Source organism: Anomaloglossus baeobatrachus, chromosome 4 (assembly GCF_048569485.1).
Source record: "Anomaloglossus baeobatrachus isolate aAnoBae1 chromosome 4, aAnoBae1.hap1, whole genome shotgun sequence".
NCBI lineage: Eukaryota > Metazoa > Chordata > Amphibia > Anura > Aromobatidae > Anomaloglossus > Anomaloglossus baeobatrachus.
This window is the reverse complement of record NC_134356.1, coordinates 371,273,966-371,300,599: the sequence shown is the minus strand read 5'-3', so window position 1 is coordinate 371,300,599 and position 26,634 is coordinate 371,273,966. Positions and strand designations below refer to the sequence as shown.

General features: G+C 45.9%; 1 protein-coding gene across 5 annotated transcripts in view; it reads left to right on the top strand.

The window, feature by feature from the left end:
• KMT2E (lysine methyltransferase 2E (inactive)) overlaps positions 1–26,634 on the top strand; it is a 209,506-nt gene that overhangs the window by 166,379 nt on the left and 16,493 nt on the right. For 3 of the 5 annotated variants that reach the window (XM_075345175.1, XM_075345176.1, XM_075345173.1), the window contains 7 exons: positions 1,307–1,360; positions 14,778–15,029; positions 15,156–15,300; positions 15,732–15,982; positions 16,737–16,793; positions 21,839–22,408; positions 24,682–24,992. In XM_075345175.1, coding sequence (XP_075201290.1) covers positions 1,307–1,360; positions 14,778–15,029; positions 15,156–15,300; positions 15,732–15,982; positions 16,737–16,793; positions 21,839–22,408; positions 24,682–24,992 — 1,640 coding nt within the window. The remainder of the gene's footprint in view (positions 1–1,306; positions 1,361–14,777; positions 15,030–15,155; positions 15,301–15,731; positions 15,983–16,736; positions 16,794–21,838; positions 22,409–24,681; positions 24,993–26,634) is intronic. The other 2 variants (XM_075345177.1, XM_075345174.1) reach the window with 1 other exon arrangement.

Sequence of the window (26,634 nt, the reverse complement as noted above, 5' to 3'; positions counted from 1 at the left end):
CGCTCGTCCTCCCGCCCACCTGTCAGCGCCGGCTTCTGCGCTGAGAGATGGGCGGGAGGATGGGCGTGCATATGTAATGAGCGGGTCCACGTGGTCACAGCAGGCTGCTACAGCCTGCTCGTGCCCCCGATGACCCGCTCCACCGCAGCACCCTCATTCCCCGCAGCCACAGTCAGACCATAAGATGCACCCCCAACTTTCCCCCAACATTTGGGGGAAAAAAAAGTGCGTCTTATGGTCCGAAAAATACGGTATATTACCAAATCTTTATTAACATGATTAAAAAACAAAAACGCACTAGACACAATAGACATGATTAAAAAGTGGTAAGGTGGAGGGTCCATCAGAATTAATTCATGATATCACAGTATTCATTTGATTTCACAATAATAAATTTACCAATTCTCTATACCACATATCCTCCCTTAACCCACAGAATTCAATGGGTCAGTTTATTGTTTGTTTAAATATCACTGCATATCGGGCATAAAGAAAACTGAATCCATAAATTTTAGTATATATGAGAAGATAGAGGATCTCATAATATGTTAGAGAACTAGCAAGACATTTTTCATGGTAAGAAAGCAGAGTCCATAGGACAAGCATACAAGTAATTTCCAGGATACTTTACCTAGTATAGACAGACCCTCCCCACACCACTCCAACGATCGTTTCACGTAGCTTCGTCAGGGATGGACCCTCCACCTTACACCTTATCAATTTTTAATCATGTCTATTGTGTCTAGTGTGTTTGTTTTTTAATCATGTTAATAAAGATTTGGTAATATAATTATGATAATGTCCTGCCCATAGCCTGGAAGAGGTTATTTACATAAAGTGCTGAAAGATTAAAGATTCACAACAAAGTATACAACATTAGGCGTACAGGTATGACTTTTTTTTTTCTTTTTTTTCAGCAGTCTATAATCTGTATGCCCATATTAATAGGTTACATAGCTCAAATGTGGTGACAGGTTCCTTTTAAGGCAGGTCATAAATGAGACAGCTATCAAACTAGCATCAGATAAACCCAGGATTTTATCAAAACTACAATATAAAGCCCAATAAGTGACACACTGCTGGAATCTTGTTCTCTGCCTCTATTTTATGTCGTCAGCAGGTTTAGAATCATAAACCTAGTTGACCTATTCCATATAATGGCAGCAGATGTTGATTTATGTGTACGTTGATCACTTGCAAACTTAACTTTTTATAAAATTGTAGCACATGGCATGCCTTTCTACTTGTTTGCCATTTTTAAGCATGTGTTTTATGAATAATGCTTACATTGCCATTCTGTTTGCAGTCTTGCGTAAACACTTGTGTGGCACTTCAAAAATGGAAGGACACTCTTTTTACAGTATGTATCAAAGGCAGTCTTGTGAATTATCTTCCCACACAAGTATTTTATGCTGTGTCCTAAAATGTTATACACTGCTCTTAACTATACATGCGGAATTCAGATATTTTTCCATTATTTATGTTTTAGATTTAATTGTCAATATTTGGCAGTGTGAATGGATCATTTTGTGTCTTTCAAAGGGCTATTGTTCCCACATGACATAAGTTTCAGAAAATTTTGAGCACTCCATGATTTAAAAAGAGCCAATTATGAAGAGCAGAATACTACATTCATAAAATTAAGCCTATTCTTTAATAAAGCAGCAAGGCTTCTGGCACTTAAATGAGGGTGTGTTACAGTATAATGGTAGACATTAGCTCTGTCTCTGGAGTCAGAATAGGGCTGCAGCTGACTTGTGTGACCTTGTGGAAGGAAGTTGTTGTCTGGAATTGTCACCTACAGTATATCACAAACGTGTATACACCCCTCACATTTTTGTAAATGTTATTATATATTTTCATGGGACAACACTGAAGAAATTGCACTTTGATATATTGTAGTCAGTGTCCAGCTTGTATAACTGTAAATTTGGTGTGCCCGCTAAATAACTGAACACACCGCCATTAACGTCAAAACCGCTGGCAACAAAAGTGAGTACACCCCACTCAGTGAAAATCGCCATATTGTGCCCAATTAGTCATTTTCTCTCCCTGGTGTCATGTGACTCATTCATGTTCTGAGGTCTCAGGTGTGCATGGGGAACAAATCTGTTAAATTTAGTGTTATTGCTCACACTCTCTTACACTGGTCACTGGAAGTCTAGCATAGCCCCTCCAGGCAAAGAATTTTCTGAGTATCTGAAAACTAAAAGTTTTGCTCTACATAAAGATGGCCTAGGCTATAAGATGATTGCCAACACCTTGAAACTGAGCTGTAAAACCATACAGTGGTTTAACAAGACAGGTTCCACTCAGAACAGGCCTCTCCATGATCGACCAAAGAAGTTGACTGCACGTGTTCAGCGTCATATCCAGAGGTTGTGTTTTCAATAAAGAGGTATGAGTGCTGCCAGCATTGCTGCAGAGTTAGGGTATGTGCACACTAGGCGTTTTTTTTTTCACGCTGCGTTTTTATGTGCGTTTTTGTCTCAAAAAACGCACCTGCGGCTAAAAAACGCGACAAAAACGCATGCGTTTTTACCGCGATTTGGTGCGTTTTTTCCTGCGTTTTTGCTCACTGCGTTTTTAATCAGTGCACAATGCCATTAAAGATTGTTGAAAAAAAAAAAAAAAGGTCTGATGTCATTTCCTTTTTCAAAATGTTCATTGTATGTAGGAGAGCAGACAGCTGCAGAACTAGTGTATGCAGGAGAGCAGACAGCAGCTGCAGAACTACAAGGCTCAGCATCCTCCATCCAGGACTGTATGCAGGAGTTTTTTGCCCAAAAAGAAAAAAAAAATGACATGGGCTTCGCTATATTTTTGTATGCTAGCCAGGTACAGCAGGCAGGTACAGGCTGCCCCCAATCCCCAGCTGCCTATTTGTACCCGGCTGGGAATCAAAAATATAGGGAAGCCCTTTTTTTTTTATTTTTATTTCATGAACTTCAAGAAATAATTAAAAAAAAATGACATAGGCTTCGCCCAATTTTTGAGTCCAGCCAGGTACAACTAGGCAGCTGGGGATTGGAATCCGCAGTGCAGAGTGCCCAAGCTTTCTGGGCACCCCCGCTGCGAATTGCAGTCCGCAGCCACCCCAGAAAATGGCGCTTTCGTAGAAGCGCCATCTTCTGGCGCTGTATCCAACTCTTCCAGCTACCCTGGTGACTGTGGCTCGCTGGGTAATAATGGAGTTAGGGCTAGCTGTATATTACCAGCTGGCCCTAAGCCCGAAATTCATGGTGTCACGCCAATATTAGACATGGCCACCATGAATTTCTAGTAATGATAAAAAAAAACAAAAAAAACACAACACACAGAAAAATATTTTTATTAGAAATAAAACACAACACAATTAGTGACTCCATCTTTATTGAAATAAAGAACCCCCCTCCGCAGTAATCCTGGGTCAAGGGTCCCGCGCCGTCCAATCCGGATCCAATATCATCTGATCGGTTTGCTGGAAGGCAAAGCGATCAGATGATGTGTCAGGTTCAAGGACGTGAATCACATCACACATCAGCTGATTGTATAAAAGCCGATTTATACAATCAGATGATGCATCAGTGCAAAAAAAAAAAATACTCACGTCTGTGCTGATTACCGGCAGCTCCTGGAGCGATCGGATGAGAGTCTGATCCTGTCCCATCGTTGCAGGAGCTGCCGGTAATCAGCTGATTAAGTCCCCTGACGGCAGGATCAGCTGATAGCCGGCCGGGCGCGAAAAAGCCGGCGACACCGCGAGAATTACGATCAGCTGATGCGTCAGGTGACTGCATCAGGTGATCCACCGCCAGGTCCTGCAAGCTTCGTACGTGCCCCGGGGAGACTGCACACAGCCAGAGCGGCGGTACCGGGACGGGAGCGGGCATGGCACCGGGACCCTGCAGACAGGTGAGTATGACATTTTTTTTTTTCTACTGTTCACTTTTGTTTTCGCCGCTGCCTCCACCTCCCGCCCAGACATGGCGCCGCACGGAGCTGACATGGCACCGGGCGGGTTGTGGACGCAGCGGTGACGGTACCGGGAGGATTCATGCTTCTGTGTTTACCAACAGAAGGAATCCTCTTCCTGTACACGTCACTTTACTGCCCACCCCTTGCGTTTATAGCTGCGCTTTTAGTCATAGAAACGCAGCTATATGCGTTTTTCATTGCGTTGTTGAACATCTCATTGAACTCAATGGGTGAAAAACGCAGTGAAAAACGCAGAAATAATTGACATGCTGCATTTTTGTGGTCAACACAAAAACGCAGCTACAAAAAACGCTGTGTGCGGACAGCACTTATGAAAACCCATAGACATTGCTGGGGAAGCAATGTCACTGCGTTTTCAGCACAAAAACGCGGTAAAAAACGCCGCTAAAAACACAGCAAAAACGCATAGTGCGCACAAGGCCTTAAAGGGGTGGCAGCCTGTCAGTGCTCAGACCATAATCTGCACACTGCATCAAATTGGTCTGCATGGCTGTTGTCCCAGAAGAAAGCCTCTGTTAAAGATTATGCACAGGAAAGTCAAGAAGACTAAGGACATGGATTATTATGTCCTGTGGTCTGATGAGACCAAGATAAACTTATTTGGTACAGAAGGTGTCAAGCATGAGTGGTGACAACCAATTGAGAAGCACAAAGACTAGTGTGTCTTGCCTACAATCAAACATGGTGGTGGGAGTGTCATGGTTTGGAGCTACAATTCATTGAGGGAACCATATACTGTGACATACTGAAGCAGTGCATGATCCCCTTCCTTCAGAAACTGGGCCGCTGGGCTGTATTCCATCATTCTAATGACCCCAAACACGCCATCAAGATGACCACTGCCTTGGTAAAGAAACAGGGTAAAGGTGCTGGCCTGGCCAAGCATGCCTCCTGACCTAAACCCTATTGAGCATCTGTGGGGCCTCCTCAAACGAAAGGTGGAGGAGCACAAAATCTCTAACATCCACAAGCTCCATGATATCGTCATAGAGGATCCAGTGGCTCCTGTGAAGCTCTAGTGACCTCCATGCCCAAGAGAGTTAAGGCAGTGCTTGAAAATAATGTTGGCCGCACAAAATATTCACACTGGGCACAGTTTGGCCATTTTCACTTAGGGGTTTATTCACTTTTGTTGCCAGAGGTTTAGACATTCATGGCTGTGTGTTATTTAGAGGGTACACCAAATTTACACTATTATTCAAGCTGGACACTGACTACTTTACATGTCATATAAATTTAAGTTCGTGTTTCTGAAACAGAGTACCCCATAGTGATAAGTTTCATCTGCACCACAAAACCAGGAATGTTTTGCTTATTACCCTACTTGGTTTAGAACATGTCCCAAACTAAAGCACCATAATGAATACAGAAACATCAGATGTTTTTTTCATTATTTATTTTATTTTTTCTATTTTCAAACAAAGACTTTATCCTTTTATAGAGACTTCTGGCTAGAAGTGTTTTTCAAACATTTCATAGTTGCAATTAGTTTGCGAGCCACATCTCCTCCCCAAAAGAATCGCATACACAGCCTCTTCAATATAATCCCCCCATCAAGGGTAATCACGCTCATTGGCTCCCTTAGGATCTTAAAGAAACAACACAGCAAGCTTTGTTTCTCACCTCTGGCATTTACCGCAGGTTGAGCAACACTGATTTGAGTGACTAATTTGCATTTTATGAAGGTCACACACTTTTGTACATTTAACATGAAAATAAAATGACTGCTTGTCAGTATGGGTCGAGTTCTATGAATAGAGGAGAATGAGGATATTTAAACTGAATGGTGAACTGAACTAGTATATATGTACCCAATAATATTTATATGCACCATATTTATATATTACATGCATGTTTGTGTTTCGAGTTTTTGTTAAAATGTCACGGTCATGTTTGTTTGCAACAGAGTAACAGAAAGATGAAAGTTTTGTATTTGGACAGTTTAATTTTTTTCATACCTAAGACATTATGTGAATGTGCAGTGGTTTTTGTACGGCTGCATCCTGACTCTCCCCTGTCAGGTAATCTTGGAGGAGAGAAGGATTTTCTTTTGGATATAAACCACTGCCAAAGGAGTTTTGACAGCGACTTTATACAGAATGCAGGAGGGCAACAGTATACAGAGTTGGGGGTTATAGTGGTCAGCCAAACAAATGGTCTAATTTGTATGTTGGGGTGGCGGGGTTTTAGATTTAAAGATGAGGGGATTGATCAAAATTGTTACAACATTAGAAAAACAAACAACCCATTCATATCCATGGGTTGTCTATTATTGGGACTCAGTCCCAGTCTAGGGGTACTCCTTGTAGCCCTTTAGGTCATTAGTTGTGTTGGTATATATGCCAATCAAGGTTTGTTTGTTTTTTGTTTCTTTAAACTTCTCTTAGAAGACAGACTTGCAGCAAAGAGTAAGGCTATGTGCGCACTAGAAAAGTGATTTTCTTCGGCGCTCCATTGGGAGACCCAGACGATTGGGTGTATAGCTACTGCCTCCGGAGGCCACACAAAGCATTACACTAAAAAGTGTGAGGCCCCTCCCCTTCTGGCTATACACCCCCCGTGGGATCACGGGCTGATCAGTTTTCTGCTTTGTGCGAAGGAGGTCAGACATCCACGCATAGCTCCACTGTTTTTAGTCAGCAGCAGCTGCTGACTATGTCGGATGGAAGAAAAGTGGGCCCATATGGGGCCCCCAGCATGCTCCCTTCTCACCCCACTTTTGTCGGGTGTTTGTTAAGGTTGAGGTACCCATTGCGGGTACGGAGGCTGGAGCCCACATGCTGTTTTCCTTCCCCATCCCCCCTCAGGGCTCTGGGCGAAGTGGGATCTTACAGGTCTCCAGGCACTGAGACCGGGCTCCATCCACAGACCCAGAGAACCTGCTGGATATGGAGCTGAGTATCGTCAGGGACAGGCCCTGCTACATTAAGGTACTCTGTGTCCCCGGGCAAGCGCGCACACACACACCAGCATTGCTGGGAGTGTTAGTGCGCCGGGGGTAACAGCGGGTGCGATCGTGCTATTATTCACTGCAGCTTAGCTGAGTGAATTTATGTATTGGGAACTGCCGCGCCGGCCGCTGCTGGGTGTTTTTTACATTGTGGCGCGGCTGGGACTTGTGGTGCGCCGGGGACTTCCGCGCTGGCCGTGCACATGGACGGCCGCGCTTATTACTCGAGTCCCCGGCTTTGCGGCCTAGTGTTCGTTTCGTTCCCGCCTCCAGCCCTGCCAGTCAGGGGAGAGGCGGGACGCTGTACAGACAGTCAGCGCCGAGGGCTGGAGTCTGCTTTGCATTCTCCAGCCCCCTTCACTGGACACAGTGGGACGCCAGTTTCCCGCTCTTGTCTGGGGCACGCCCACGGCCCGCCCCTCGTCACACGAGCTGGAGAAGGACGCCGGCAGCCATTTCTGCACGCAGTCCGAGCTGGGGAACGGAGACATGCTCTGGGCAACCAACACAGGGCTCTGGCGACCACACACCCGCGTTATAGGCGGGCGGTAAGCAGCACCTGAAGTGCTGACCCCACTAAATACCGAAGTGTCCATTTGTATTTTATGCTTGTATGCTATACACTGCACTGTAGGTCGCTATCTTTGGCTATATGCCCTCCTAGATGGCGAGATAACAGCAGCAAAAAAGCAAGGGTGCTAAGGCACAGGTTTTCTAGGCTGCTTGTATTGCATGTGCTGAAGTGTTCATTTGTACTTATGCTTGTATGCTATACATTGCACTGTACGGTCGCTACTCTTGGCTATATTCTCCTAGAGGGCTGGACAGCAGCAGCAAAAAAGCATGGGTGCCAAGGCACAGGCTTTATAGGCTGCTTGTATTGCAGGTGCTGAAGTGTTCATTTGTACTTATGCTTGTATGCTATACATTGCACTGTACGGTCGCTACTCTGGGCTATATTCTCCTAGATGGCTGGACAACAGCAGCAAAAAAGCAAGGGTGCCAAGGCACAGGCTTTCTATGCTGCTTGTATTGCATGTGCTGAAGTGTTTATGCTTGTATGCTATACATTGCATAGATGGCTTGAATGCAGCAGCAAAAAAGCAACACAGGCTTCCTATGCTGTTTTTCCTGCATGTGATACTGTTCCACCGGCAGGTTCCACTGACCCCCATTGTGTGCAATGCTCCCCTGTAGCACTGGGTCAGCCGGGGTCTCTACTAGAGGTGGCCAAAGGAACCACCTGTGAACCCTGTCCAGGGACAGGGACGGAGTTGCAGTTTCGGCTGATAGATTGTCATGGGATAGAGACTTTGCAGTCCAGACAGGCCATGGGCAATCTTGATTAATGCTCCCTGGCCACCCTCATTTGGAACGTAATCAGTGCTCCGGGGGGGTCCCAGGCATTCCAGGGTGAAGGCTCTGACACGGACGGCAGTCCCAGACAGCCTAAGCTAGCTCGCTGGGTGCGGCACTCGGCTTCATCACTGGTCAAGGTCCCAGCAGGAGGACTCTCTGTATGATGAGGCAGACGTAGCTGATCAGGGCTTTGGTCCTGACACCGCTCTCAATCCGGATACACCGGATGGTGACGCCATAGTGAATGATCTTATAGCGTCCATCAATGGCAGGTTGGATATTTCTCCCTCAGCTCCCCCAGTGGAGGAGTCAGCTTCACAGCAGGAGAAATCCTTTTTCAGTACTCATGCGTATATTGAGTACTTTTCTGGCCACGCTGACTTCAGAGAAGCAGTTCAGAAACACCACGCTTACCAGATAAGCGTTTTCTCCAAACGTATTAAGGATACACGTTATCCCTTTCCCCTGACGTGGTAAAGCGCTAGACCCAGGGTCCAAAGGTGGATCCCCCAATCTCCAGGCTTGCGGCTAGATCCATAGTTGCAGTGGAGATGGGACTTCACTTAAAGATGCCATTGACAGACAGATGGACCTCTGGTTGAAATCTGTCTGTGAAGCTATCAGCGTGTCGGTTGCTCCGGCATTCGCAGCCGTATGGGCACTCTAACCTATTTCAGCTGGGCTTGCGCAGCTGGTCTTGAGCACATGTACATCTGTGCCGCAGGTGGTGTCCTTAACCTCGCAATGTCTGCATTGCGACTTACCCTAGTAATGCTGTCCCGGGGGGACAGTCGAGGTTGGTCCTTCCCAGGCTCGGGCAGGTCCCAATTGTCCTCGTCCAAAAGGGCTCAAAAGGCTCAGAGGGGCTCAGATTCCGGCCGGGCTCAATCACGCCCAAGGAAGGCAGCAGGAGGAACCGCTACCAAGGCGGTCTCCTCATGACTTTCAGCTCTCTCTCTCCGCATCCGCGGTTGGTGGCTGAATCTCCCGCTTGGCGACATTTAGCTGCCACAGGTCACAGACCGGTGGGTGAGAGACATTGTGTCTCACGTGTACAGGATAGAGCTCTGTTCTCGTCCTCCGACTCGATTCTTCAGAACTTCCCCCCCCTCCCCCCACCGAGCTGATGCTCTTCTGCAGGCAGAAGGAGTGGTAATCCTGTTCCTCTTCAGGAACAAGACACGGTTTTTTCCTCCAATCTGATTGGGGTGCCAAAAAAGGGTGGCTCTTTCCGTTCCGTTCTGGACCTAAAACTGCTCACCAAGCACGTGACGGCCAGGCGGTTCCGGATGTAACCCTCCGCTCCGTCATTGCCTCAATGTCTCAAGGAGATTTCCTAGCATCAATAGACATCAGGATGCTTATCTCCACGTGCCGATTGCTCCAGAGCACCAGCGTTTGCTACGTTTTCGTTATTGAAGACGAGCATCTTCAGTGCGTAGCCCTGCCCTTCGGTCTGGCGACAGCCCTACGGGTTTTCACCAAGTTCAGGGCAGCAGTGGGAGCAGTCCTGCACTCTCAGGGTCACTCTGTGATCCTTACTGGGACGATCCACTTGTCAAGGCACCCTCTCAAGAGGCATGCCAACACAGCCTGAACGTGGCGCTGGAGACTCTCCAGAGTTTCGGGTGGATCATCAACTTTTCAAGGTTGCATCGGGCACCGACCCAATCGCTGACATATCTGGGCATGGAGTTTCACACTCCCTCAGCGATAGTGAAGCTTCCGCTGGACAAGCAGCGTTCACTACAGACGGGGGTGCAGTCTCTCCTTCAAGGCCAGTCACACCCCTTAAGACGCCTCATGCAGAGGCAGTCACTTTCGCGCAGTTTCATCTGCGTCCACTTCAATGGGACATGCTTTGCCAATGGGTTGGGGAGTCGACGTCCCTAGACAGGAACGTTTCCCTTCTCAGACGGTCAAGGACTCTCTTCAGAGGAGTCCATCCTTCAGATCAATGTTCTGGAAATCTGGGCAGGGTATCTTGCCCTGCAAGCCTTCCAGCAGTGGCTGGAAGGAAAACAGATCCGAATTCAGTCGGACAATTCCACAGCGGTGGCAGACATCGTCCACCAAGGCGGAACACGCATCGCCAAGCCTACCAGGCAATCCGGCGGATTCTGATGTGGGTGGGGGACAGAGCATCCACCATATCCGCAGTTCACATCCCGGGCGTAGGAAATTGGGAAGCAAACTTCCTCAGTCGCCTGGGCATGGACGCAGGGGAATGGCCTCTGCACCCAGAATGGTGTCAGGAAATCTGTAGCCGCTGGGGGATGCCGGACGTCGACCTAATGGCGTCTCGGCACAACAACAAGGTCCCGATTTTCATGGCGCGGTCTCACGAGCAAAGAGCTCTGGCGGCAGGCGCCCTAGTTCAGGATTGGTCGCAGTTCCAGCTACCCTATGTGTTTCCACCTCTGGCACTGTTGCCCAGAGTGCTACGCAAGCTCAGCTCCGCTTGCTGCCGCGCCATCCTCGTCGTCCCAGACTGGCCGAGGAGGTCGTGGTTCCCGGATCTGTGGCATCTCACGGTCGGCCAACCGTGGGCACTCTCAGACCGGCCAGACTTACTGTCCCAAGGGCCGTTTTTTCCACTGAATTCTACGGCCCTGATCCTGACTGTGTGGCCATCGAGTCCGAGATCCTAGCGTCTTCAGGATTATCTCAAGACGTCATTGCCACCATGAGACGGGCTAGGAAGCCGACGTCTGCCAAGATCTGCCACAAGACGTGGAAGTTATTCTTATCTTGGTGCTCTGCTTAGGGAGTGTCTCCCTGGCCATTTGCATTGTCTCCTTTTTCCCCCCTTCCTGCATCTGGATTGGGAAAAGGTTTGTCGCTCGGCTCCCTTACAGGACAAGTCGCAGCGCTGTCGGTATTCTTTCAGAAGCGCCAAGTACGACTTCCTCAGGTACGCAGGTTCCTGCAGGGGGGTTATCACATTGTCCCTCCGTACAAGAGGCCGTTAGATCCATGGGATCTGCACAGGGTATTAATTGCTCTCCAGGAGCCGCCCTTCGAGCCTCTGAGGGATGTTTTCACTTTCTCGACTTTCACAGAAAGTGGCCTTTCTGGTAGCGGTCACGTCTTTTCGGAGAGTGTCCGAACTAGCAGCGCGGTCATCCAAAGCTCCCTTCCTGGTGTTCACCAAGATAAGGTAGTGCTGCGTCCGATCCCAGAGTTTCTCCCTAAGGTGGTATCCCCTTTTCATCACAATCAGGATATCTCCTTACCTTCCTTTTATCCATTTCATCGATATGTAATGGCTTTGCATTGTTGGATCTGGTGTGGAGCACCCAGAATCTACATTCCCGCACGGCGCCCCTGCGCCGCTCGGATGCACTCTTTGTCCTTGTCACTGGTCAGCGCAAGGGATCGCAGGCTGCAAAATCCACCCTGGCTCGATGGATCAAGGAACCAATCCTTGAAGCCTACCGTTCTACTGGGCTTCCGGTTCCATCAGGGCGGAAGGCCCATTCTACCAGAGCCGTGGGTGCGTCCTGGGCATTACGGCACCAGGCTACGGCTCAACAGGTGTGCCAGGCAGCTACCTGGTCGAGTCTGCACATTTTCACCAAACATTTTCAGGTGCATACCTATGCTTCGGCGGACGCCAGCCTAGGTAGAAGAGTCCTGCAGGCGGCAGTTGCCTCCCCGTAGGGGAAGGCTGTCTTGCAGCTCTAACATGAGGTATTTCTTTACCCACCCAGGGACAGCTTTTGGACGTCCCAATCGTCTGGGTCTCCCAATGGAGCGCCGAAGAAGAAGGGAATTTTGTTACTTACCGTAAATTCCTTTTCTTCTAGCGCCAATTGGGAGACCCAGCACCCGCCCCTGTTCCTTCGGGATTTTTGGTTGTTCGGGTACACATGTTGTTCATGTTGAATGGTTTCAGTTCTCCGATGTTCCTTCGGATTGAATGGTTTAACCAGTTATTGGCTTTCCTCCTTCTTGCTTTTGCACTAAAACTGATCAGCCCGTGATCCCACGGGGGGTGTATAGCCAGAAGGGGAGGGGCCTCACACTTTTTAGTGTAATGCTTTGTGTGGCCTCCGGAGGCAGTAGCTATACACCCAATCGTCTGGGTCTCCCAATTGGAGCTAGAAGAAAAGGAATTTACGGTAAGTAACAAAATTCCCTTATTTTTTCTCAAGAAAATTTCTTGAGAAACTTCTGGGAGTTGAAGATTACCGCACCTGCGGTAAAAAAACGCACCAAATCCGCGGAGAAAAACGCATGCGTTTTTGCCACGGTTTTACCACGGTTTTTCTGCAGATTGGTCCCTGCGGTTTTTTTATGCTGTAACTACTGCAATAAATAATAGATAATCGATAGACAGATAATGGATAGAGGGAAAGATGGATAGATGAATAGATAGATGAGAAAGACCTTTATAATGTCCCACCCCCCTGCATATTCTAACCTGGCACCCTTTAGTGACTTTCATGTGGCACTAAAGGGAGCCTAGCCTTGTATTTAGCCAAAAAATAAATATAAAAAAAAACACGTGAGGTCCCCCCATCTTTTGTAGCCAGCTAGGGTAAAGCAGACGGCTGCAGCCTGCAGACCACAGCTGGCAGCTTCACCTTGGCTGGTAATCCAAAACAGAGGGCACCCCACGCTGTTATTTTACATTAAATAATTTAAAACAAAAAACGTGGGGTCCCCCCCCCAATTTGGATCACCAGCCAAGGTAAAGTGGACAGCTGTGGTCTGATATTCTCAGACTAGGGAGGTCCACTGTTATTGGGCATTCCCCAGTCTAAAAATAGCAGGCCGCAGCCGCCCCAGAAGTGGCGCATCCATTAGACGTGCCAATCCTGGCGCTTCGCCCCAACTCATCCCGTTGCCCTGGTGCGTTGGCAAACGAGGTAATATATGGGGTTGATGCCAGATGTGTAATGTCACCTGGCATCAAGCCCTGGGGTTCGTGATGTCATGCATCTATCACCAACCCAGTCAGTAAGAAATAAAAAATAGACAACAAAAAAAGTTTTATTTGAAAAAACACTCCCCACATTCCCTCTTTCACCAATTTATTTAAAAGAACAATCAATTCCACGTCCGGCGTAATCCAATAAGGGGGGGTGGGGGTCCCACGGCGCTACCATAGTCACTGTCCCATTCAATGAAGAACAGAATGTTCCCCATTGGCTGGGAGAGCAATGCAGTGACCTGAGCTACCATCAATAGCCCAGGTCACTGCAGGGGATGACGGGCGCTGCTGTCGGGAGGATAGATGAGATCATTACCTGCTGTGATGATCTCCTGTAGTCCTGCCATCAGCGCTGTCACTGCCTTCTATGCCCGCCGCGTTGTCACGCGTTGTCTACAGTATCGCGAGAGCCCGTGACAGTCTTGGGACGCTCGCGAGACGGGCATAGACAGCAGTGACCACGGTGACGTCAGAAGGCAGGAGATCGTCACATCAGGTAATGATCTCATCTCACCTCCTGACAGCTGCGCCCGTCATCCCAGTGGCTGCACGCACTGCTGTGTGTCAGTGTCTGTCTGCGCTGCAGCGTGCAAGCTGCTGACACTGCGGACAGACACTGACACACTGCAGGGCAGGCAGCGGCGGGGCTGCAGCGGGACACAGACTGCACGGGCACCCACCGGACGTGCTTCTGTGCGGCGTCCAGGGAGTGGGACGTCTGTGTTTACTCTGCTCCGCTTCCCCTTCTGTCATAATGACATCCCTTCCTGCAAAACCGCAGGCAGCGATGTACATTACCGCAGGTAAATCGCGGCTATACCTGCGGTATACCCCCGGAATTTCGCGATTACATTACAGTGAATGGAGTGACATTCCGGGGGTATTCCGCAGGTAACTGCGGAAAATAATGGACATGCTCATTTTCTCAAGAAATTTTCTTGCGAAAAATCCGCAGCATGCACACAGCTATTTTTGTTCCCATAGGTTTTGCTGGGAAATGTCACAAGAAAGATTTCAAACCTTTCTCAAGAAATTTCCGCAGCAAATCCGCAGGTAAAACGGCCTAGTGCGCACATAGCCTAAAAGTAAAATAGAAAATCATCCCCGCTGTGTTTTTTTTTTTTTTTTGTTTTTTTTTTTGTACCAGGTGCCAACAATGAAATGTCATACCTACTGGCAATGTTGTGCCAGTAGTACAACACCTGAAGCTACTGATTGAGCTGTACCAGCGGGGGGGATTGAAGTGTTTTTAGTACATTTTGTTTATTGTACTTGAAAGCATTTGCCTGTCTTTGAAGGGGAAGAAATTCACACCCCTTTTTTTTTTTGAGACATTTTGTGGTAACCTCTTTTAAATTGTGTATTGTACAAGACTGAAAGATTTTAGTTCAGCTAATTTATAGAAGATATTGATGGAATGGAAAAGATTAAATGTTGCTTGCAAGCATTTTATGTTGCATTGAACTGTATACTCAATACAGACTCCGCAAGCTGAACTACAGATTCCAGTTCAGGAAGACCCTAAAATCAACTGTATTTTGTTATTTCTAGCACTTGGTTAATGAATGGTTAAATGAGAAGCATGAGAAATCTGCTAAACATGGAGAGACCTTTTTGGACACACCTCTACGGATAACAACAGATCCAGAAGTTCTTGCCACACAGTTGAATTCACTGCCGGGCCTCATCTATAGTCCACACATGTATACCACGCCGAAGCACTATATTCGATTTACTTCACCTTTTCTTTCTGAGAAGAAGAAGAAAAAAGATGAGGAGAACCTTACAAGTTGTTGCAAAAAGGTATAAACTCAAATGCATTAAGATTTAGTTTTCTTTGAAATGCGCTGCTTTTCACAGTCCATCTTTATTTCCATTTCCCAATTCTATTTTTGATTTGTATTTTGTTGGGGTTTTTTTTTTTAATAGCGGTGGCTCAAACAAGCTATGGAAGAGGAGCATTCTGCACCATTGAATCCATTTGACTCCCCAGCCCAAAATGGATCTCAGAGTCCAAAAACATTTGCTGAAAATAAGTGCCATTTAGTGATGAATGGTAGCTGTCCATTAGCAGGTGAGAAAATCTTGTGTACTTCACTTTAATTTTACAAATTTCAAGCACAACTAAAGTTTTGGGGTTTTTTTTATTGCACAGCTGGAGAGGTGCTTTAAATGTAAATACCCTATATTATACTCACCTTCCAGTGTCTTCATCTTTTTCCAGTGCAGTTCCGGTTGGTCTCCCGTATTTTGTGACTTGCGGCAGCTTCCCTGTTTGCCAGATCAGATCAGCCAACATGTGCGGGGAATAATGCGAGCTTGCATTAAAGTTAGACACGACCAATTACGTATAGATACGTCATTGGTCGTGAAGGGGTTAAAAGGGAAATTCCTTCCAGTTAGTTTAGTCTTCCGTATTTGTTGATTGCAAAGCTGCAGAAGATGACTGTTTTGGGATAGCATCTGGGCATTGTATCCCACTGAAATTTCTCTCATTTGTAACAGATCTAACCACCCCATTAAAAAAACGGAGATTGTTCCAGCTGTTGGATTGTACTTACTCAGAAAATTCGACACCTACTGCATCTCCCTATGCTACACCAACCCATGCAGATATACCTTCCACAGATACTTCGCTATTTACTACTCCTCCCAGAGTAAAAGTAGAGGATGAAAATCGTAATAACTGCAAGCAGTCCTGCTCACCAGTTACACCTATAACTCCATGTATACGTGGGAATCACTTGCATTTTGAGGTAAGCAGCCACACGTATTCCTACCCACACTGTATAGGAAACTGGTATCTTTACGTTTAAATATTATTTGAGGGAGGCTGTCAGTACACTGCCATTTTTATAGTGCTGGGGAAACATATTCTTGCACAGATGTGTCCGTCTGTACCTCAGCATCGGCATGCAAATGTCACACCTGGAATCAGCTCCAGACCTTTTACCTGCTTAATTATTGGCAGTTGAACGAGGAAATATCCCATGCAGCCCATTAACCCTAGAACGCATATCGGGCCTCGCAGGCCTGCTAGGTTACTTGTTTTCTATGGTTCATTTCTATGGTTCATTTCTATGGTTGCGCGTTCTAGGGTTAAAGAGCTTTGGAGATATCTCTTCAACTACTTTTGGTCCGTTGAAAAAGGCATCTACAAATTAAAAAACTGTATTTCCTAGACCCTTCAATTGAGATGTGAATACCCTCAAATTAACGCTGAGAGTCTGCACTTTTAAGCCCATATTGAATATATAACTATCTTGAATATGTTTTGGTAAACCGCTAAAATGCCAAAACTTGTCAATGTCCAAATATTTCTTGACCTTACTATGTGTACATTTTTGCAGAGATTTCAGAATGCAAAGGAAAGATACCTTCTCAAACTGGCAACTTTCAGTATAGGCATTTTAGAACTGCAACCATAGACCTGAGACATTTAATCCTACCTTTACCGCCTCTTTTCAGATTGCTTTTTACACTTGTCATTTTTTGTCTTATTAAATCTAGAGCGTTTCTTCACCAGAGAGTTCTCCAGAACTGAATCGTAAAATCTGTAGCCAAGATGTAAGTATGATATAACTTTTTCTCAGTTCTTAACGTCTCTGTTTTGTATTATGTACAAAAAAGGAGCACTTCATTCAATGAGTGCAGAAAAAAAAAAATTCTAAATTCAAGTGATGTGAAACAATGAAGTATCAATTGCAGAAGAGTTACAACTCCTTTGCTCTGACTCAAGATTAATGCAAAGCCAGAATGTGCACTCAGAAGTCCAGCAACCACGATATCCAATTGCTACACAATTTTTGTTTCATAAAATCGAAGTTGGGCAGAGCTGTCTGACTGGTAACTTATGATATGTATGTGCAAACCTTCGACTTGAATGGTTTGTATTTACTTACCGTTTGCAATGCAGTTCTGCTGCAAAGCTTCTGTAACATTATTTATGCAATCCAAGATTAACAGTGTAGAAATGCGGGGAGTATCCTATTCTCATTATCATCCTGCAATTGCTTCAGTAGACTACAGACACCATTAGCACTCCATTCAGGACATCTTTGTTAACCTGAACAAAGAACAAACTGCCTATACTGACTCTTGATAGACCTATCATGTCTGAGCAATAAATGCAAGGCGTTAGATTTAATTTTTACTAATTAGAAGAGTTCTCAAACCAAATTAGTTTTAATAGAAAAGGGAATAGACGGACAGAAGTACCTGTGAATATAATATAATTTGTATATCTCCAGCACCAACATATTCCACAGTACTATATAGTGTGTTTGAACTTTGCAAAGATGTTTGACATTGTCTGCCAATTTCAGGGTTCTCTCTTATTTGGAACCAGGCTAGATAAAATAATTTCTGAAACTACATGTGGGCAGAAGCACCTTCAGTTCAGGACCAGCTATCCCTTTCAGACGTGGGGGGCTTTTAAGGTTCGCCACTTTTGTCAATTTCCAGCACGGGAGGTAGTTAACCGGTCAGGCTGAAAGTTCCTCAGAAACCTAGGACTACCTTTTTAAGGTTCACTCCAGGGTCTAATCCCTCCAGATCCAAACATAGTAAAAAGATCATTATTTGCAGGACGGCCCCCACTTGGTAGTTTCTCCCTGGTGGGTATTGCATACTCCTTTTTCAGGAGGCATGGCTTGGGGCAAAGAGTTGGTTTCAATCAAGCCATAGTTTCTCTCTTGCCTTACTGGGCGACACAGAACCATGGGTGTATGCTGTTGTTGCAAGGAGGTTGACATTAGGCAAACTAAGAAAAAAGAGTTGGCTCCTCTTCCGCAGTTTACACTCTGACCAGGAAGTAAACCAGTTTTTTGCTTAGTGTCCTAGGAGGTGGACATAGGCCTGTTCTCAGGCCCTTTTGAGTTTTGATTTTTCGTTCATCATCCTCTCTAGGCAGGTCTTGTTCAGCGTTGGAGAGGATATCCCCAGAGTGTTTTCAGGGTAGGCATTAATTTAGTCCCCGGTTTCGGTCTAGCGCGGCCGCTGGCCACGCCCCCTTGCGGTCTTTAACAGCGCTGCTATTACACTGCTGCTGTCCCGCCCTCCAAAGTTCGGGCATGCAGATTCCTGCCCCCACTAGGTGGGGGCTCGATCGCTCCTCACAGCAGCGCTGGGACACAGTTTCTGTTCTTGCAGGTGTCCTGCCCCTACAAAGGGGGGGGTGTCTCTTTTTTTTTTTTTTTTTTCACTGGTCTGCAGATTACACAGTTGCGCGGGCTGTTTTCCCACTCTGTAACAATCAGGCTAGGATACGCTCATGACAGCAATTCACACAGCAGTGCCATCTTGGGAAATCGCTGTTCTGCCCTGGGGACACAGCCAGATGCTTCTGCTCCTGGATCTGGACGGGGTAAGCTCTCCCTGCTCAGGAGGCTTGGTCTGCGGGCTCCAGCTACTTGCTGTATATTACACAAGTTTAGCCCCTCCACACTAGGAGACCCCATAGCTTCCATAGACGTTAAAGGGAGCTAGGCTACTGCATTGATTGAATTATGTATAATTCAAAAGCACCGAAGCAGGTTCTCTATATAGTGCGTTACTCAGCTTGCACGTCCTGCAATAGGAATTTCTCCTCAGGCCAGTCATCCCTCCTGTGTCAGGACTCCGATGTCCCAGTTGTGATGGCAACCAAGGACCCCCCGCCGCCGCGGATAAGGATACTCACGCCCTCCCCCTGCTTCCCTCTCCCAACAGTAGCTGACCTAACCAAAGTCTCCTAGTCTCTGGTTTCGGTGTTACAGCACCTACCAGCTCTCCATGAGCCTCACTCGAGGAAGCAGGATGAGGATGCCTCGGAAGTCCAGAATGACCCTGCTTCTCAGGATAGGGTCTCTACTAGGATCAAGAAGAAATCCTCTAAACAGGTCTACACATGGAGCCTGTCAACATCCCATAATGATTGAGTCCGAGTCGGTCTACTATTTCTGCAAAGTCGGACTCCGACCTGGGATTGGATGTGGAGCAGGCATCCATTATCCGGGAGGTGGTCGACAGCTTAGTCTCGGCTGTTCACCAGACTATCGGTGGAAGAAGATAAATTGATTTATAGTAATTCCCTTTTCAGAGAGCTTGAAGGGGTTTTATTTGAACCTTTTCGTTATCCTCAAAAAGGACTTTCTCAGTGCAGCCAATTTTAGATTTAAGCATCTGAACAAATGGGTTCAGCTTAGAGATGGAATCGCTTTGGTTTGTGATTGCAGCCATGGAATTCCTTTCATCGAGAAATATTCAGGATGCTTATCTGCATGTGCCAATTTTTCCACCACGTCAATGTTTTCTCCTCTTTGCAGTCAGGCAGGATCACTTAACCATCCTCCATTCAATCTGGCCACAGCTCCCAGGCTGTTCACAAAAATTCTGGCCCTGGTAATGGTGATGCAACTGTCCAGGGGCATAATTGTCTTTCCCTATCTGAACGATCGCTTTGTGAAGGCGCCATCCTTTGTTCAGAATCTGAAAAGTCTGCAGATTGTTCTTTAGGGTACCTTCACACTTTAGTGATGCAGCAGCGATCCGACCAGCGATCTGACCTGGTCAGGATCGCTGCTGCATCGCTACATGGTCGCTGGTGAGCTGTCAAACAGGCAGATCTCACCAGTGACCAGCCCCCAGCCAGCAGCGACGTGCAAGCGACGCTGCGCTTGCACGGAGCCAGCGTCTGGAAGCTGCGGACACTGGTAACTAAGGTAAACATCGGGTATGGTTACCCGATGTTTACCTTAGTTACCAGCTCACACTGCTTAACTTAGCGTGTGCAGGGAGCAGGAGCCGGCACTGGCAGCGTGAGAGCTGCGGAGGCTGGTAACGAAGGTAAATATCGGGTAACCACCTTGGTTACCCGATGTTTACCTTGGTTACAGCTTACCGCAGCTGCCAGACGCCGGCTCCTGCTCCCTGCACATTCAGGATTGTTGCTCTCTCGCTGTCACACACAGCGATGTGTGCTTATCAGCGGGAGAGCAACAATAAAAAAAACGAACCAGGGCTGTGTGTAACGAGCAGCGATCTCACAGCAGGGGCCAGATCGCTGCTCAGTGTCACACACAGCGAGATCGCTAATGAGGTCACAAAAACCGTGACTCAGCAGCGATCTCAGTAGCGATCTCGCTGTGTGTGAAGTACCCCTTAGACTCTGGAGCAATTTAGTTGGATTTGTCAACAGGACAATCTGTTTTTGGTTCCAATGCAGCGGTTACTATTTCTAGGTATGGTGTTTGACACAATTCCGGCATCAGTATGTCTTCTATAGGAAAATAAATGATTTCTTCAGTCATCCAGCAGGGTCTTGAGTCGTTCGGGCAAGCATCCCCATCGGTTCTGCATGAAGGTCCTAGTGAATATGGTGGCCACATTCGAAGCAGTTCAATTTGCTCAATTTCGGTCAAAAATTCTGCAGGAAATGCTTCTAGAGACAGAACATTACAATCCTTGGATAGGCCTAGCCATCTCCCCCTTCCTTATAGTCCGTCTCAAGTTGTGACTAACGTCTCCCCTATTACTTTGGTGTCACTCCTTTTGCCCTATTCAGTGGCAGGTGCTCACCAGAGATGTCAGCCTTTCCAGCCAGGGAGCAGTCTTCCCTCATTTGACGGTCCAGGGAGATTGGAGCAGCCAAGATATATTTCTCCCAATCAATACAATAGAACTCAGGGCAGATAATCTAGCCCTTTTACATTGGCAGCACCTACAGGGTTGTTCAGAATCCAGTCTGTCCGTGATTAATATAGGCCACTGTAGTAGCACTAAGGAGGCACGCGACGCTCCTCTGCCATGATGGAGGTCGCAGAGATGGCAGCACTGTCATGTCACACTCTCTACCTTGTACTTTAGCAAGATAACGCAGTATTGAGGCCAATTCCATCTTTTCTACCGAAGGTGATCTCTCATTTTCACCTAAATGAAGATATTATTTACCCTCCTTTTGGCTTGCTCCAACTCAGAAGGCTTCGCACAGTTTAGACGTTGATAGTGTAAAAAAAAACACACAAAACTCTAGACACCATTTTATGGTTGCTTCGTATAGCTGAGTTTCATGGTTTGGGTATAAGCCAGGGTTTCCCTAACTCCAGTCCTCAAGGCCACCAACAATCATGTTTTCAGGATTTCCTTAGCATTGCACAGGTGATGGAATCATTATCAAGATATCAGAAATAAACACCTTTGTCTCACCTGTGCAATATGGAGGAAATCCTGAAAATATGACCTGTCATGGGCCCTGAGGATTGGAATTTGCGAAACACTGGTATAAGCCATGGTCTCCTTACCTACATAAAAGAGCCTTATTGGCATATATGAGTGATTGCATTGTGCGACTTCCACATTCAGCCAAGAGTCACGCTGGCATGGGGCCACTAATTTTTGCTGAAATGTAAGTTGCAAACTCCTGCTCTTAGTATAGCCACGACAGGGGTGAGTGACTATGACACAAGTTAGCTCAGCATATCAATGCATCCTCAAACCACAGTCTGCCAGCCACTGTCTGTCAAAGAATTGCTGAATGATGGCTTTCTGTGTAAATTGATCTAAATTGTACTTGGAGGTTTTTGTTTGGTTTTTTTTTGGTGTATACGGCTTTTAATTTATTTTTCTGTTAACAGGGTAGTGATCGAACAGCAACAACTTTAGCTTTGAATTCATTCAGAAATTCTAATCTTACTGAAATTGGTGTGCAGGAAATAAAGACTATTGGTTATTGTAGCCCACGAAGCAGGACAGAGGTCAACAGGCCATGCACATCAGAAAGTGACTCCACTGTAGACCTTCATTTGGCACTTGAAATAAATGAACATACTGCATTACAAAAAAATATGGAACCTTTGTCCCGGGAAAGGACTGATACAAACAGCCAGCAGGATAATGCTCACTGCGGACGGGGTGCAGTATATTCATCGTGGATCCAAAGCCCAGAGAGAACAGGGGTGAATTTCTCTGCAGTAAATTCTAATTTGAGAGACTTGACCCCTTCCCACCAGTTAGAAGTCGGTGGTGGTTTTCGAATAAGTGACTCAAAGTGCCTGATTCAAGAGGATGCCCGTAGTTTGTACATGGAAGGATCAATTTTTTGTTCATCAGAAGAAGGACTTATTACTGGATTTGGTAGAGCACTTAGTAGTGATGGTGTTTTGGATGCAAATGGAACACCATTAAATCCTCCGCAAAAGAAAAAGGTTCGTAAATATTATGCTGCAATTCATTTTTTTATTAGCACCAAACCTAAGTTTTGCTTGAGTTGTAATTTAAAGGGGAGTCCGAAACTAAAGTTGATTTCAATCCTAAATGTCTATTTCATGTAATAATCTGATCTCTTTTCTAATCTTTAATTAAAAAATCCACATTGTTCCCTCTCAATCGAACTGCTTTTATTTTTGTTTATATTTTTTACTTCCGTTTTTGAGACCGTTGTGTTTTGAGAATCTTCAGTGCATGCTGGGATATTTGCAGGATAACATCAGGGGAATGGAGCTGCAGTTAATGCCGCAGCTACTTTCTCCACCCTGAAATTTAGGGTCTTCTGGGGTTAGACTTGTCCCTGTTCTCTTGAGCATGCGTCCATTGTCAATTCCAACCTATCCTCATTATGAGCACACTATTCCTTTTTCAGTGCACAGTGACCATGTGCACCCTTTCCAGCTCTGAGAAGTGACGAGCTGAATTGATGAGCGCACACAGTGTACATTGAAAAGGAGAGAACGTGATGAGCAAGGGGAAGAGAGACCAGACCAGCCCCCGAAACAGACGGCACAGGGAATTTGTCACCAGATTTTTGAGAACAGCATGGAGAGCGAGACCCTGACTCTAGCGAAGTGTAACTTGTTGGTCTTTTTGTTATTGCTGTAGTTTTATCAGCAGGAATTTCATTAGAGGACCTGCTGTCATGTAGTCCTACATATTCATGAGCTCTGTATAACCTGCCCATTGATTGGCAGACTTCTGCCATGCACCGTGTACAGGGCTTGGCATACAGAGAACTTGCATACCTGCAGCAGATCAAACAATGAGTTTATAATTAAAAATACAATGTATAGTCCAGTGAATGATACACTGCTGGATTCAGGGTCTCTGTCCACTATATCATGCTGCTCTTAAAGGGAACCTGTCACCTAAAATATGCGTTCTGAGCTATCAGCAGACGCTTGTGTGCCCTAATTACACCTCCCTACCCATCCCTGTGTTATAAAATTGTATAATATGAAAGTAATAAAAAAACGTTTTATTATCTTCATATTTCCTATGTAAATAGCAGGGAATATTGTCACAGGGGCGGCGCCTTGCCCTCCATACTTTCCGTGGTATCACGCCCCTGTGGGCGTGATTCCATGGAGTCCACATGAGCAACGTCACCGTCGCTCATTCTATCCTGCGCGCGTTTACACTTACTATTGCGGCAGGCTTCTCTTCCGGGTTCTCCTTGTCAGTTTCAGACGCACACTGCGCGTCTGAAGCCGGCGTGTGAACACCCGGAAACTAAGCCTCCCACAATGCACGCAGGATAGAATGAGAGACTGTGACGTTGCTCATGTGACTCCATGACGCCCACAGGGTCGTGATACCACGGAAAGTACGGAGGGCAAGGCCCCGCCCCTGTGACCATATTCCCTGCTATTTACATAGGAAATATGAAGGTAATAAAATGTTTTTTATTACTTTCATATTATACAATTTTATAACACAGGGATGGTTAGGGAGGTGTAATTAGGGCACACATGCGTCTGCTCATAGCTCAGAACGCATATTCTAGGTCAGAGGTCCCTAACTCCAGTCCTCAAGGCCCACCAACAGTGCTGGTTTTTGGGATTTCCTTAGTATTGCACAGGTGTTAATGTAATTACCTGCCCAGGTGCTGGTTCCAACAGCAGTTCAATGCTAAGGAAATCCAGAAAACATGCACTGTTGGTAGGCCTTGAGGACTGGAGTTGGGGAACCCTGTTCTAGGTGACAGGTTCCCTTTAAATTGGGTAGCAAAATCATGATGAGTTATTCTCTTTGTTATCCCGTGACACCAAATGATTACATTGGAGCTGGCCATCAGTGCCAGGGGTGCGGTTACAGCCGCCCCTCCCTATACACTGAGCGGTGACTGAAGCCACCTCTATGACTGAAAGTACAAGGGTGCCAGGGGGAGTAAAGTTTTTCTTTTTGGCAGTGGGGCTATCAATGTGGACGCCGGGCAGCTTCAGAACAGTATTAATGTGACAATTACCCTCATATTTGCTCCTCATATTTGCAGGTTTAACAGCATTTTTTTAATGACTTTCCCTTTAACCTTACATTTTTAATAAGTCATTGGCTGCTTTGGAGCCATTAGTTAATCTGAAAATCAGGAAAAAATAGTTACTTTTCCCTAAAACACAATCCACAAAATGTATGTATTTATTTATTTTTGTTACATTTTGCAGTAATATTCTTATGAAGAGATGATGCACCAATTGTATGTTTGCAGGTATCCTTATTGGAGTACCGAAAAAGACAACGTGAAGCAAGAAAGAGTGGCTCAAAGCCTGAAATTTTGCCTCTGGTCACACTTTCCCCACACGCTGAGAGTGTAAATATATCTGGGAACTGTTCTATTGCTGCTGCTGCTACTGAAAACTGTAGTAACAGTGTTGAAAGTCTGGAGCCTAATGAAAGTGTTGCAAATTTGACTGTACCACTGCCAGCTGAAGTCCAGAACACCTCCCCAGAGGAGATAGACCAAAGTTCTCAAGTCACAGATGCTACTGCGAATGAAAAGAGTGATCCAGAAGCTCAATGGTACAGAATAGTTCCATTTTCAGTCTCTATTTTTGTTCAAGTTTTTCTCTTCTTAAAACAGTAGGAATTGTTTCCTGTCGAAGAGCTATGATCATTTATCAATATTGTTTGAGGGTCTGACACGAAGTACCCTCACCTGTGGATCCTGTTACAAGTTCTGGCAGAAACCAGATGTTAGCAGTGTATTGTGTAGAATACCACAGTTTCTTCAAACTGCTATCAGAAAGGTGGATAAAAAATGCAAATTACAGATAAGCTGCTAGTTATATTAACTGCAAAATTTCTGAATTTTTTTTTTTTTTCACTCAGGCTATTGAGCCAGTAGTCATATCCTTATTTACACTGGATTTCAATGAAAGGTAGCATATCTTTACGATAGATATTGAGTGAGAGATTCGGCATTGATTGACTGACAATCTAACCTGTGCCTGGTTCATGGTGTAACTGCTACTGTGAAAATACTTTCCTTCCCCAGGATTAATTTTAGACATAGATTTATAACTTGTTGGATTGTCATTGAAAGCCTACATGAGCCTTGTAAAAATAAATAAATAAATGTAGAAGTATTAGCCACAACAACTAATCAAGTTACTTGGTTTAAAGGGAACGAATCACCAGGATGTTCGTACATAACCTAAAGCCAGTGCTATACTGGCACTATCAGGCTGATTCTATACATACCTGTAGTGGTCAGCTCGGATGTTTAGATTTTGAAATCCAACAAATTAAAGTTTATAAAATCATCAGCTTCTTGAGTGACAGCAGCTGAGGATCAAATAATATCTGGGGAATATTCATAATTATCCCCTCTCCCTATTAGAATAAGCATAAGTATTATACCATCGATTTAAATTTTGACTTGGAGGACCTGTGTGATGTCATACCCATTATTATTATTTATTATTATAGCGCCATTTATTCCATGGCGCTTTACAAGTGAAAGAGGGTATACGTACAACAATCATTAACAGTACAAGACAGACTGGTATAGGAGGAGAGAGGACCCTGCCCGCGAGGGCTCACAGTCTACAGGGAATGGGTGAGGGTACAATAGGTGAGGACAGAGCTGGTTGCGCAGTGGTCTACTGGGCTGAGGGCTATTGTAGGTTGTAGGCTTGTTGGAAGAGGTGGGTCTTGAGGTTCCTCTTGAAGCTTTCCACGGTAGTGGAGAGTCTGATGTGCTGAGGTAGAGCGTTCCAGAGTATGGGGGATGCACGGGAGAAATCTTGTACACGATTGTGGGAAGAGGAAATAAGAGAGGAGCAGAGAAGGAGATCTTGTGAGGATCTAAGGTTGCGTGCAGGTAGGTACTGGGAGACTAGGTCACAGATGTAGGGAGGAGACAGGTTGTGCATGGCTTTGTATGTCATGGTTAATGTTTTGAACTGGAGTCGTTGGGCGATGGGAAGCCAGTGAAGGGATTGGCAGAGTGGCGAGGCTGGGGAGTACCGAGGGGAGAGGTGGATTAAGCGGGCTGCAGAGTTTAGGATAGATTGGAGGGGTGCAAGAGTGAAGGGAGGCCAGAGAGCAGGAGGTTGCAGTAGTCGAGGCGGGAGATGATGAGGGCATGCACTAATGTTTTTGCAGATTCTTGGTTAAGAAAAGCACGGATCCGGGAGTTGTAATCGGCATGAGTTGAAGA